Here is a 14,043-nt window from a genome sequence, read left to right on the forward strand (position 1 = left end):
GCTTCCCCGACTAGAACATTTCTTTCCTGGTGATGCAATCACCACGTCCCCATCTTCTGTATTTCCTGCCAGGCTCAGAGTCCACACCTTCCCCACCATGGAGGAGTAGATGTGCGTTTCTCAGGAGCGGCGGACTGCTTCCGGCAGATAGTCAAAGCCCAGGGGGTCCTGGCGCTCTGGAATGGACTGACGGCCAACTTGCTGAAGGTGAGAGGGGCCATCAGTCCCTTGCTTCCCTGCCTCTTCCACTTTTAGCCCTTTCCCCTGCCGCTCCCCTGCAGGCTGCCTGGGGACACCCCCCCCCCCGCCCCCTTTGCCGTCTAGCACTGACAGTCGCACAAGACCCATGAGCGCCGGCTGGCGGCCACCCCTGAGAGAGAGGGACCCCTGTGCAGTGGTGGGGCACCAGACACCCCATCCCAGAGGAGCTGAGTATTTAGTGTAGCGGCTCCTGACATGGGAGTTCGTGGACCTCTAAGGGGAACATAATCTCCCAGCCTAACATTGTATGCAAAAAACATGTAGGTATGTGTATGTGCGCATCTCTCTGGGGGAGGATCCATAGTTTTCATCATATTCCCAAGGAATTTCATGCCCCTCCCCCAAAAAGGTTAAGAACCCTGGGCTAATCTTGCACAAATGTCAGCTTGTCTACGGCATATTAATCCAGGCCACGCTTCCGCAGTGCATTCCCTTTAACCGCTACTGTTCCTCTTCCCTGACCCAAACCGTGCCAGCCTTCATTCTGCCGTCTTCCCCGATTCCAAAAAGAATGATGTTGTGTTGTTCCCAGCCTTTACCTCAGTTTACCCCAGTCCAGGTTGACTGCAGATGCACTGACCTTATTTAAGATTTTAACATGATCTCCATTTCTTTTTAAACAGATAGTTCCATATTTTGGAGTTATGTTTGGCACCTTCGAGTTCTGCAAGAGGATCTGTCTTTACCAAAATGGTTACATTGTGTCTCCTCTGAGTTATAAATTAACCCCTGGGGTGGATCAGAGTTTGAAACCCCAGGAATTGCGGGAATTTAAAAAGTTCTTCAAAACCGGACAGCTGAAGTCTAAAAAACCAACTCTCTAAAACTGACCGGAACAAGAAGTGCACTGACCGAAGGCGTGTTACAATCATAAAAACCTCGTAACTGTGCGTGCGCGGAGTGACCAGAGGAAACTCCCGTCTGCTGCTCTTGGAAATGGGAAGATTTCGCCACATACCAGCTCCGAGCTCCCAGCTCACGTCCTGGTGACCACTTGTGCCATGGGAAAGCTTCCCAGCACGACCGTTGCATGGTGGCACTCCACCAGATAGGTTCACAAAACCCAGCATTAAAAAAACGTGCAATTTACACTCCGTAAACAGGCAACTTACACAACACCAAAGAAAGGCAATGGCCATGACCTCCAAATGAAATGTCATTGAAGCGACTGAGCAAATAGCACATCAGGAGCTCAGCCACACAGTCGCAGCTTGCACTGACCCACACTGGCCTCGTGCTGCTCCATTCCACCCAAGTCTTCCCAGCACACTTGTTCTGAAACTCCTAATGTTTGCTGACTTCTGAGTGTGCACGCTATAGTGTAAATTATGCCTTATCGGAAACTAAAGGGGCACCTGGGTGGCGCAGTCAGTTAAGCGGCAGCCCTCAGCTCAGGTCATGATCTCAGGGTCCTGGGATCAAGCCCTGAGTAGGAGCAGGGAGCCTGCTTCTCCCTCTCCCTCTGTGTGTGCTCTCCCTCTCTCAAATAAATAAATAAATCTTTTTAAAAAAAGAAACTAAATTAAAAGCTTTAACATTTAAAAGTCCTCACTCTCTCGTGGTGGAACCATCCTTCCTTCTTTAAATCTGAAGATGCTGTAAATTTGAGATGCTTTAAACCTGAAGCATCTCAAGCTTACAAATTTCAGGAATCTTTTTTCAAGGCAGTTGTTACTGTGATTACTTAATTAATGACCCCAAAAGACCTCCTTCCAATTGAAGTCATGTACAGTTGAAGTGGCCTGAATTCTCTGCCTTTCTAACTTGCTTTGCAAGCCTACCCTGAAAATAAATTATTTAGTCAACTTAAGTTATTCTCACAAGATGCCCCAGTTGCCTAGAAAAGGATCAAATAGAACATCTGACACGCATATCCAAAAGAGAAACGGAACTGAACAAAAACACTTCAGGCTAATCATCTCTACTCTTTTAAAAAATCAAATTTTGGATTGTTCCACCCTGAGAGCTCCATGTCAGATTTACACAACCTCACTTTCAAATAGTGCCTATCTATGCATTAAAGCACAATAATATTAAGTCGTTAATTTACACACACACACACATTTTCAGGATGCTCCAAGTATTTTTCCCTGTTAAATTTGTTTTCCAAAGAAAAAGGTTGTTTGGTCATTTTTTACTAAGGTGAGTTCTAGCAAAGGAATAGCAGTTAATACACACAGGAAGGTCTCATCTGTAGCCCAAGCTGTTACAGTGGGTAGGGAGGCAAATTCTTTACCCACCGTGAATAGTCCTGTTTATGAACTCTTCATCTTCCTTGAGGTGAACAATTTTTTTAAAGTTCTGAAATCTGCTATATATATTTTTTTAACTAGATCTAAAATCCTAGCCTCAGGTTACTTACATCATGTTAATATCTCTGTGTATTCTTCCACCCGTATTATGAGATGGCTAGCCACACTCTTGCTACTGTGACACACAGGAATATTTTCTGAGCTGTAGTTTTGGCTTTTTCAATAAAGTTAAGTGAGGAAAAGGAATGTCTCATTTTTCTAATTTCAGAACAGCTCTTAAAACTCTGGGGTTTTTTTGGGGGGGGGGGCTCCTGGCTGGCTCAGTTGGAAGAGTGTGCGACTCCTGATCTTAGGGTCATGAGTTCGAGGCCCATGTTGGGTGTAGAGCTGACATAAACAAACAAACAAACACCTGATCTTAGGGTCATGAGTTCGAGGCCCATGTTGGGTGTAGAGTTGACATAAACAAACAAACAAACAAACAATTCGCTTTAAAAAAACCTCTAGTTTTGTTCCAAAAATAAACTTCCAGCTTATTTTCATTTTCTCAGGGGTGTGAAGGGAGTCTTCTGCTTTTCCGCTTTTGTGGCTGACAGTGTACACCAAGCTGGACTAAGTACTTGAGGAGGATTAAGAAGTGTGATGCAACATTACCCAGGAGAGGCGCAGTCTTAATGACAGAACATCCCTACATATAAGAAATGAGTCTGATTACAAAGCAAATACAAGCAAAGACATGATAATGTGGTAGCAACTGTCTAAAAACACTAACAAGGGGCTCCCTGTGTACCTACTGAATCAGTGATTAAAGGGATCATCAAAGGGGCGCCTGGGTGGCTCAGTCGGTTGAGCATCCAACTCTTGATCTCAGCTCAGGTCTTGATCTCAGGGTCGTGGGTTCAAGCCCCACGCTGGGCTCCACAATGGGTGTAGCGCCTACTTAAAAAAAGAAAAAGAAAGGAATCATCATAGGCGAGAGGAGCTAGTGATGAGTCTTGAGCTAAGTTTTTTTTTTTTAAAGATTTTATTTATTTATTTGACAGACAGAGATCACAATTAGGCAGAAAGGCAGGCAGAGAGAGAGGAAGGGAAGCAGGCTCCCCGCCGAGCAGAGAGCCCGACGCGGGGCTCGATCCCAGGACCCCGGGATCACGACCCGAGCCGAAGGCAGAGGCTTCAACCCACTGAGCCACCCAGGTGCCCCTTGAGCTAAGTTTTGAAGGAAAAGAAGGGATATTAGTTCCTTGCCCTCGTGGAGCTTATATTCTAGAAGGATGACAGTTAATAAAGTAACCTGTGAGTCAGGTAATTATAGATTATAATGTTATGAGAGAAACAAACAGGGCAGTTTATCAGAGGATTATGTGGGAGTGAGGGAAATATTTTAAGTCAGGGAGTCAGGGAAAGCTGCTCTGAGAGGTGACATCGGAGATGAGACCTGAAAGATGACAATGAGCCAACTGTGCAAAGAGCTGGGGAGAAGAGCATTCCAGCAGAGGGAACAGACGGTGCAAAGGGGCTACGGGTAGTGGGAAAAGACTGGTAGTGTGGCGCGCGCGAGGGAGAGTGTGCGTGAGATGAGGATGGACAGAGGGCCAGATCATATGTGGCTGTTGAGAGCATAATAAGAAGTTAGATTTGGGGGCACCTGGGTGACTCAGTGGGTTAAGCATCTGCCTTTGGCTCAGGTCATGATCCCGGGGTCCTGGGACAGAGCTCTGCATTGGACTCTCTGCTCAGTGGGGAGCCTGCTTCTCCCTCTCCCACTGCCCCTTGCCCCACCACTCATGTTCCCTCTCATTATCTCTCAGGCGCTCTCTCTCTCTCTCTCTCAAATAAATAAATAGATAAAACCATTTTTTCAAAAAAAAGTTAGACCTTATTCTAAATGCAGTCAGGAGGCATTGAAGGTTTTTGTGTACAAAAGCAGTATAATCTGATTTTCACCTTAAAAATATCCCTCTGGTTGCTGTGTGGATAATAGATCAGAAGGAAGAAAGGCTGTGAATGGGAAGACCAGGTAAGAAATGTCCAAGTAAGAAATGATGCCTTCAGGGTCCCTGGGTGGCTCAGTCAGTTAAGCATCTGCCTTTGGCTCAGGTCATGATCTCAGGGTCCTGAGATCAATTCCTGTACCAGGCTCCCTGCTCAGGAAGGAGCCTGCTTCTCTCTCTGCCTCTGCCCCTCCCCACAATTTGTATTCTCACTTGCTCTGCTCTCTCTCTCTCTCTCTCTCTCTCTCTCTCAAATAAATAATCTTAAGGGGAAAAAAAAAAAAAAAGAAAACTGGATGTGAGCAAGACTGTTCCAGAAGCTGAAGTAGTAACAAGAGACTAGATACAAGAAGACTGGCCAATAAACGATAAGCATTCTTTTCTCCTCAGTGACCTCGCAGCAAACACCAGTCCTCCATACCACAAATGCGAGCCAGGTCACAAAACCAACAGTGCTTTTTCTGGGTACCTCTTGGACACTCAAATCCTGCTTAAATGGTCTCTGGGCTGGTTACCAGATTATAGGTAGGGTCCTCGCCTGGGACTGAGAACTGGCTTACTGCCCTACTTAAGCAAGGTTGGAGTGATTTGTCCATTAAAACTCAGAGTAGGTCAACCTAAGTTAGTATCTTTCTTCATACTATTTTAACCTTTTATTATTATTTTTTTAAAGTGCGCTCTATGCCCATTGTGGGGCTTGAACTCCCAAACCAGAGATCAAGAATCACATGCTCTTCAGACTGAGTCAGCCAGGCGCCCCAGTGTTTATTTAGTATTAATAAAATCTAACCTGTACGGAACACTCACTATGTACCAGACTGTTTATGCATACATTATCTCATTTAATTGTCCCTAAAAGGCAGGCAGGGACAAAGGGCCCCACCCCAAAAGGAAACCACCCTTAAAAGGATTTTACACCATCCTGGAAGGAGTCTGCCACCCTTTCCCATGTGATAGGCAGGTGACAAAAACCCGATTGGGTGACAGGTGCATGAGAGTTAATCAGATTAAAACAGCCCATCTGCAAGCCCCCCACTCCCCCCACCCCCAGCAAAAAAAAACCCAGACTTAGAAACTCAGGTGGCAATCCTCTCGGGTCCCCTTCCTCTTCGGGAGCTTTGTACTCTATCACTCAATAAATTTGGCTTTGCTGCCCACCACTCTTCATCTGGTCTACCTCTTCATTTTTCCAAGCGGCGTGAGCAAGAACTGCAGGCACCAAAGGAAACGAAATCCTGGAACAATCATAGGTACTATTATCGCTACCATTTTACACTGGAAGGAATGACATTTGGAGGGTTTAAGCAACTTACCCAAGGCCTGACAGCAAGTGGTAGAGCCAGGATTTGAACTCCCACAGTGTGTCTCCAGAGCCCACCCTCTTGACCATTGGGCTAAATTACCTCTCTCTTCCTATTTGGCCCCAGATTCCCAAATTCAGGTGCTCAAAGCCATTTAAATTTATAGAGGTACAAAGAATACATAAGATGCACAGACTGCTACATGAGAATAAGAATAAGATACACAGAATCTTAGAATCGGAAGGGTGCAGAACTCTTCCCGGTCAACGCAACGATCTCCTCTACAGTGTCCCTAACGAGTGGTCCTTCTGCCTCAACTCTTAACATCTCCAGTGATGAGAAGTTCCCCCACATCATAAAGCAACCCATTCCACCTTTAAGTAGCTCGTATTTTAGAAAGTCATTTCTTGTTCAGCTGAAGTCTACCTTCATGATACCAGCAGGTGCTGACTACTCATATAGAATGTCTAATTGTCTTCTGGCAATCCTTCAATTATGAACACAGGTTTTTTTTTAAGTTTATTTAAGCATTTAAGTAATGTCTACACCTAACTTGGGGCTCAAACTCACGACCCCAAGATCAAGAGTTGCGTGCTTCTCCTACTGAGCCAGCCAGGCACCCCACGAACACAGTTACGATGTCCCTCCTTGACCCAAAGCTCTTTCCTAGTATCTCTCATTCAAATATTCAGCCATTTATCATATGACACGATTTACAGGCACTTCAACTTTCCTCATGCCTCCTTTGAATATGTTCTAGTTTGTTGATGTCCTGTGAAACACGGCATCCAGAAGTGAGCATAAATCTCTCTTGGCTGACCAGCAGAGGCCTTGATCTGCTCACCACCATCCTCTTGGCCCAACTCTGCCTCATCAGCAATTTCTGGCATTGCCAACTCACGGTCAATGAAGACCCCCAGTTATTTATCATACACACTACCATTAAGCTCTAAAGCCTCATCCTTAACTGTCCTGCAATAAATAAAACATTAGAACCCTTTATTGTGGTCCATCCCATTTTATAAGCCTGGGTTTATTCTAGACTTTAGCCCTTCTGACTCAGTTCCTAGAGGTTTGTGATAGTCTTTGGTCTTTGTCCTTGGAAGTCCAGCCCTCCTGTCATCTACATATGTACTTTTAAAATCCGAGCTCTTCAGAGAATAATGTGTAAGGACACTTACATTTACCTCTCCTTTTGTAGTTTCTCATTGGAATTTTTCTAAATTGTACAGGTTTGAATTTTATCTTTGGAATCTTTTGCCCTCTTCAGCTATCTTTCTCTTTTGGTATTTGGCCAGGCCATCTACTTATCTTTTCTCTAATCTTTTTGAAGTCTATCCTCCCCGCCACACACACACTAGTTAACCTCTCTGGCCATGCCCAGCATTCTAATTAACAGACCCACACAGCATGGTCAGTTTCCCCAAGATTCTTGTCACTTTCACTTTGCTAACCAGATCTTCCTTATTTATTGTCAGGATTAAGCCCAGTTTAGCAATTGACCTCTGACCACTGATCCTTTAGTCTTCTGAGAACTTTAATTATCACCAAGAGAGTTATGAATGTATCTAATGTGTTGCTATCAGAATAATGAGACCTACAGCTGGGATTCAGATGGTCTATGCCTCTGATCACCATCTCTCGCCTATGTGACTGTTTTATGAAGTATTATTCACAGCTGTTATCTAACCAGGCAGTTCCTTGTATACTTCCACAACCACAATCACTTTCATTTCTCCCTTTCATTTTCACTGAATGCTTGTCCCCCTCCAGTCGAAGAATAACTGATTATACCTTCTTGGTATATTGTTACTACCCTGCTGTCCTTCTCCACGGTATCTCCTGGAACCAGGTTTCCCCTTCCTTTTCCAGACAGAAGTCCTACTCTACCAAGTCTGCATGACACCCATAAAATTGCATTTTCTTGCTTGTTTTAACATTTTACATTCACTTTATTACCTACATTCTGGGTGTGTTGGTACATAGATAACTGAGGCCCGAGTATCATTTCTGACCTTCTTCCTAGTTTTTTCTTGAGAATTACTAGGCACTACCTTAGCTTTAGTTCCACTTTCTTAATTATACCTGCAGTCTAAAAAGCTTCCAGAAACATAATAGTTACTAACACAGAGCCCCACTAATGCTTCACTGGAGGAATTCATTTTTATGGAATTGACCAGCCATATATCACCACCAACATCATCATTATTATCATTAATATTAATCTCTACTTTTCCTGGGCTCTTGCTCCTGGTTTCTTCTTCTTTTTTTCTTTTTAATTTTTTTTTTAACTTTCAGATATAAAAATTTTGCGTACACACACAAAGTATAAAGAATTCCTAGGGGTGCCTGGGTGGCTCAGTCAGTTAAGAGGCTGCCTTTAGTCATGATCCTGGAGTCCTGGGATCGAGCCCCACAGCGGGCTCCCTGCTCAGCAGGGAGTCTGCTTCTCCCTCTCCTTCTGCCTCTGCTGCTCCCTCTCTCTCTGTCAAATAAAATCTTTTTTTTTTAAAGGAATTTCTATATTTCCTTCACTCAGCTTCTCCAAATGTTACCATCTTACACAACCATTGTAACTAAGACCCAGTACTGGTGGACTACCAGTAACTAATCTACAGATACTCAAATTTCAGCAATAGCACCATCAATGTCCTTTTTCTGGTCCAGGATCCAATCCAGGATCATACGTTGCATTAAGATGTCATTCTCCTTAGTCTCCTTTAATTTGTGACAGTTCCTCAGTCCTTCTTTGTCTTTTATGACCTTGACACTTTCGAAAACATCTATCTGACTCCTTGAAACATACCTGATCATAAACAACTAAGAAAGCTCCCGCCCATGATGGATTTAGCAAAATAGCAAAGCATGGCATGAAGTTGCTTTGAAATGACCCATCTTGTATTTCATCTTTAATAAAACTACACTTAGGCACCCAAAGACTGAGAAGGGACAAATTCTATGTAATTATTTGATCATCTTTTTGCAGTGAGATAGAAATCTGACACAACAGTACATGTGAAAGTGCTTGAGACAGCAAAAGATTTTTGGAATAGAAAGCAGTAGGGACATCATGCTCAAAGGGAGTAGCAGATGTGGCCAGTGAAAGACAGATAAAGGGGTACCTAAGTGACAGGCAAGGGGTATCATACAGTAATTAACACTTCAATAAAAACGCATTAACCAGAATGTCAAGAGTTCAAACTGCAAAGGTTCTCAGTTCTACTTTGAAATGCATTCTACAAACCACCTCCATCTAAATAAAATGCTCTGCATATTTTTGTTTTAGTTGTTAATTCTCTCACCAGTAAAGGCAAGGGGAGGGACTATCACTTTCGGAGAATATACTTCATCACTGAAACTCTCTGGCAAGGTCATTTCTGTATCCAGCTGCATCACCATTATAATCAACTAATGAGAAATGGAGCAGCTTCTCATGAACATCAGGCAAGGGTTTTACCCAGGATCAACAAAGCTGGATTCCAAACTGCTCTTCTCTGAACCCTCTCCGTGTGTGCTCATCACTTCAGACTGCTGGAGTTCCTGGGAAGACTTCCAAATTGCAAAGTATGACTAAATGAAGGACCTCACGATCCTGGAGGAACCCTAGAATTGGGCCCTTCAATGGGCAGATCTGGAGAAGGTGGGAGAGGGCAGGAAAGGAAGGTGAAGGATACGCCTCCTGTGTGTGTCTTCACTGTGCTGGGCAACCTCTGGTTGGGCGGCAGTTGAAATTTGCAACAATATCATCATTTTTTTTTAAAGATTTTATTTATTTATTTGACAGACAGAGATCACAAGTAGGCAGAGAGGCAGGCAGAGAGAGAGGAGGAAGCAGGCTCCCGCTGAGCAGAGAGCCCGATGCGGGGCTCGATCCCAGGACCCTGAGATCATGACCTGAGCCGAAGGCAGAGGCCTTAACCCACTGAGCCACTCAGGCGCCCCAACAGTATCATCATTTTTATAAATGTTGTTGTTACTACTTAGACATATGATATGTGATTACACTCTCTGCTTCTGTTCCGAACCTAAGAGAGTGTACTCGAGCTAGCAAGTAGGTTTTTAAGGACTTGTCTGGCAAATGCTTACCCACTGCGGGGATTAAGGGGCTCAGTAAGCACTTGTCCATTGACACAAAGCCTGTCGATCAAATTCTATTGATTCCTCTAAAAGCTCTGGAGTTCAGGAATCTACTCAATCCAAGAGCACTTCACTTTGTGTCCAAGGAGCTAAATGCCAACCCAGTTCACATAGCCTCTTAACCTTCCTGGTACAACCTCTTTATTTGACTTCTGGCTAAAATAATGTCCCCACCCCCAGCCGAGTCCTTTGGACTCTCCTCTGCCAATTCCCGGGAAGATCTTTGTTAAATCGTTTTTGCAAACCAAGAGTCTGAGGCACGCTGATAGTGTCCCAACCCTGCTATTACCCCCAGTTTCCCCTGGTTTCACCGGGGAAGCTCCAGAGCAGTGCCAGGTCTGGGGTGAAAAGAATGAGGCTCCCGCCCTAGCACAAAACTTAAGGGGCACCAAACAACTCAGTAGTCACAACAAATGATTTTTAGCGCACCATTTTTGAAAAGTCAAAAGTAAGGCCAAAATCCATGACGAACAAATTATCACCATTTAAAATAAAGACAGAATCGCACCCCGCACTTGCAGGACCCTGCCTCACATGCCTCACCTCCTAACCCTGGGGCTCCATTTCAATTTTATTTACAGAAACCGGCCACCGGCCGTCGTTTGCCCACAGTATTTTTTTTTTAAACATTGCATTAACTATTATTTATCTTAGTTACCGAGTTTTGTTTTTTTGTTTGTTTTTTTTTTTTTTGGCGTCCCCTTCAATACTGCAGAGGTTTCTATGCAGGCACACCCGTGACCTCACCCGCCCTCCCCACTCGAAGGCCTCTCCCAGAGTCCAGCGGCCGGAGCCCAGGTATAGCCCGGGGCAGCCGGGTCCTCGGGCTCGGGCAGGTGCCCCGGGCGAGCCGCACCGCGCGGGAGGTCGGCCCCGGGGCCCGACTCCGTGGCTCCGCCCCCCGCGTGCGGAGCCACTCAGCCACCCCGCGGGCCCGCGCGCCGGGGCTCGGCGCCCGCCCAGGCACGCCCCCGACGCCGGCCGCCGGGGCGCCGGCTCGCCCTATATAAATCGGCCATTTGTTTCGCTCCGCCCCAGAGTCCCGGAGTCCCAGCCGGTTCCTACTGCAGTCCCGCAGTCGCCCGTCTCATTCCTTTCAACATGACAGATGCCGCTGTGTCCTTCGCCAAGGACTTCCTGGCGGGTGGAGTGGCCGCGGCCATCTCCAAGACGGCGGTAGCGCCCATCGAGCGGGTCAAGCTGCTGCTGCAGGTACCTCCGGGGATTGGGGGGGGGGGTGTCGAACCAGGAAGTGGGGGAGGGGGCGCGCAGAAAGGCTGGCCCCGGGGCCGAAGGGGAGGGGGTTAATTCTTCAGTCCCGTCGGGGGAAGCGGCCCGGTGCGGGCAGGGGTGGCCGCAGAGGCGGACCAAAGGGCCAGATCGAGGGAGGTGCTTTGGTGACCTGAAGTTCTGGAGCTAGGAAGGGGTCGGGGCGGAGGGAGGCGAGGCGGGCCCGGGCCTTGGCATCCCGGGGGGTGGGGGGGCAGCCCGGCAGCGGCCGCCTCCCGGGGGCCTGGAGGTCAAGGGCGAAGCCTGGAAGCCGGCGCTGGAGGGAGGGACACCTGGCCGTGCCGAAGGCCTCAAGGTCGCGGCAAGGAGATAATATAACAGCCCGGCGGAGGCCATGCGGCGGGTCGGGGGGCCGCGCCGCCGGCGGACGCGCTCTCACCTCGCTGGGCCGGAAGCCGGCGCCGGGAAGCGCGTGTACCCGCTGCGTCCGCCCCCGCGCAGCCGCCGCCGCGTCCCCGCCGCCTCGCGCCGCGCTCCCCCGCTTCGGCCCTAGAGGGCGCCCCTGGACGGGCGCAGGGCTGGGGACCTGTGGGTCACCTCGGGGAGAGGAACAGGGGCGGAACGGAACCCCGAGGCGGAGGCCATGGTCACCGAGGTGACCGCGCCCTAGGCGGGACAGTCCCGGATGCCTCTGAACCTGGGTCTGAGGTAATGACCTTTCTCCCAAGTCTTAAAGGTCACGGGTCCGACCCAGGGTGCCCCCCCACCCAAAGGGGTGGAAGCTTCATGCCTTCTAAGGTTACAGATCACTCCTTCCACGGGGACTGGCCTCTGAGGATCAGGAGGGTCCATCCTGTATGATCTAGAAGACTGGCTGTGGGGAGTAGCTAACCTGAAAGCCCAGCCAGTGATACAGAGGATAACATTCTCTTCCTGTCTTCCTTTTCCGTGGTTGTAACTCTCCCTGTCGGCCCTCCTCTTGTCTGTCAGGTGCAGCATGCCAGCAAGCAAATCACTGCGGATAAGCAATACAAGGGCATTATAGACTGCGTGGTTCGTATCCCGAAGGAGCAGGGAGTCCTGTCCTTCTGGCGCGGTAACCTGGCCAATGTCATCAGATACTTCCCCACCCAGGCTCTCAACTTCGCCTTTAAAGATAAATACAAGCAGATCTTCCTGGGTGGCGTGGACAAGAGAACCCAGTTTTGGCGCTACTTTGCCGGGAATCTGGCATCGGGTGGTGCAGCTGGGGCCACGTCCTTGTGCTTTGTGTATCCTCTTGATTTTGCCCGTACCCGCCTAGCAGCCGATGTCGGCAAAGCCGGAGCTGAAAGGGAATTCAGAGGCCTCGGTGACTGCCTGGTTAAGATCTACAAATCTGATGGCATTAGGGGCCTGTACCAAGGCTTCAATGTGTCTGTGCAGGGTATTATCATCTACCGAGCCGCCTACTTCGGTATCTATGACACCGCCAAGGGTAAGTTTGCTCTCTCTGCTTTGAAGCTGTGTTCCTTTCATCCAAAAGGTGGTAAATGCCGGCCAGATTTTCCAGAGCCAGAGATTTGCTGTAATTGCTAGAGGAAGCCATGGTCATCCAGGGCAAACTCTGCGCAGGGATGAGATGTTGGGGGAGAGGGGGAGGCGGGGGTGTAGGAAACAACAGGCCTCTAAAACTCTGCTTTCTAGTAAAAGCGTCTCTTCCCTGTTCTCAGGAATGCTTCCAGATCCCAAGAATACTCACATCTTCATCAGCTGGATGATCGCACAGTCTGTCACAGCAGTTGCTGGGTTGACTTCCTATCCGTTTGACACTGTTCGCCGCCGAATGATGATGCAGTCTGGGCGCAAAGGGAGTAAGTTCCACTGGAGCAAATGATAAAAAGACGTGTGGGCTGGGGACAAGCTGGGGCCACAGGCTAGCGGTGCCTGGCTTTAAAAATGAGGTCTGTTCCTGATGGCGGGATTGGGTTGATGGTGTCTGCCTTTGAGCGAGCCCTTTGGATACCTATGAATGAGGGTGCTTAAATGGTGTTAGAGCTTAAGGCCAAGGGGTCGTCTACATAGCCCTGTTCTCTACTCACGGCATCAGTAGTTCAGTATCACCCAGGGGAATGTGTCAATGTCAGGTTTCCTGGAACTGCCGTCAGCATTGTTAGAGGCGGGGCTCCAGTTTGGTCCAGTAAGTCTGGGAAGGACTCTCATCAGCCTTTGGTCACCGACTCCGTGTCTTTATTCTTTGCAGCTGACATCATGTACACAGGCACAGTGGATTGCTGGAGGAAGATCGCGCGGGATGAAGGCGCCAAAGCGTTTTTCAAGGGGGCGTGGTCCAATGTTCTCCGTGGCATGGGTGGTGCTTTCGTGCTGGTCTTGTATGATGAAATCAAGAAGTTCACATAAGTTATTTCCAAGCCTTCTCCCCCTCCCTCCCCCCCCTCCCCCCCCCAACAGGCATGTTGTATGATAGAACATATTTTGAGCATTCTTGACAGACTGTTAGCTGTCTGTTTATCGATGGCAACTATTCACTGGTTAAACGGGAAGCAATAATACCTGAGCAGTTTTCTCTTAAAGCCATTTCCACGATGATGGGACTCAATTATATTTTTTATTTCAGTCACTCCTGATAAATTTGAAGAAATAAAAAATATCTGAAATATGTTTTTGTCCTTGACTTGATTTGCATACCGTGGTGAGGGCTACATTTGAGTAGATGTTTGTTACATGTCCTTTAAATGCTGCAGTAGCTCCTGAGAGGGAAGGCTTTCTTTCCAAACCAGTCTCCAGCCCTTCACTTCTCAGACAATACCTTGGTCCTGTGACCCAACAATATTCCCAATAGAACAGCAGAATTCAGGCCCGGTGTAT

At 47.6% G+C, this 14,043-nt stretch overlaps 2 protein-coding genes across 2 annotated transcripts in view; both read left to right on the forward strand.

The window, feature by feature from the left end:
* The window catches only part of SLC25A43 (solute carrier family 25 member 43), a gene marked incomplete at its 5' end in the record, with an annotated part of 38,009 nt that extends 35,258 nt beyond the window's left edge, over positions 1–2,751 (forward strand). The window contains 2 exons of the mRNA XM_080795777.1: positions 73–207; positions 885–2,751. Of these exons, the coding sequence (XP_080651903.1) occupies positions 73–207; positions 885–1,085 (336 nt within the window). The 3' untranslated portion in view covers positions 1,086–2,751. The remainder of the gene's footprint in view (positions 1–72; positions 208–884) is intronic.
* An 8,150-nt stretch (positions 2,752–10,901) lies between these two features.
* On the forward strand, positions 10,902–13,834 carry SLC25A5 (solute carrier family 25 member 5). The gene is made up of 4 exons (XM_080794886.1): positions 10,902–11,157; positions 12,166–12,652; positions 12,888–13,028; positions 13,418–13,834. The coding sequence occupies exons 1-4, from the start codon at positions 11,047–11,049 to the stop codon at positions 13,573–13,575; spliced, it is 897 nt and encodes a 298-aa protein (XP_080651012.1). The 5' UTR covers positions 10,902–11,046; the 3' UTR covers positions 13,576–13,834.
* Positions 13,835–14,043: the final 209 nt, after the last annotated feature.

Source organism: Martes martes (assembly GCF_963455335.1).
Source record: "Martes martes genome assembly, chromosome: X".
In the NCBI taxonomy this organism is placed as follows: domain Eukaryota; kingdom Metazoa; phylum Chordata; class Mammalia; order Carnivora; family Mustelidae; genus Martes; species Martes martes.

Coding starts and splice junctions, on each gene's coding strand:
- SLC25A5 (XM_080794886.1), top strand. CDS start 11,047: ATGACAGATGCCGCTGTGTCCTTCGCCAAGGACTTCCTGGCGGGTGGA. Junction 11,158..12,165: donor GGGTCAAGCTGCTGCTGCAG/GTACCTCCGGGG, acceptor CTTGTCTGTCAG/GTGCAGCATGCCAGCAAGCA. Junction 12,653..12,887: donor TATCTATGACACCGCCAAGG/GTAAGTTTGCTC, acceptor CCCTGTTCTCAG/GAATGCTTCCAGATCCCAAG.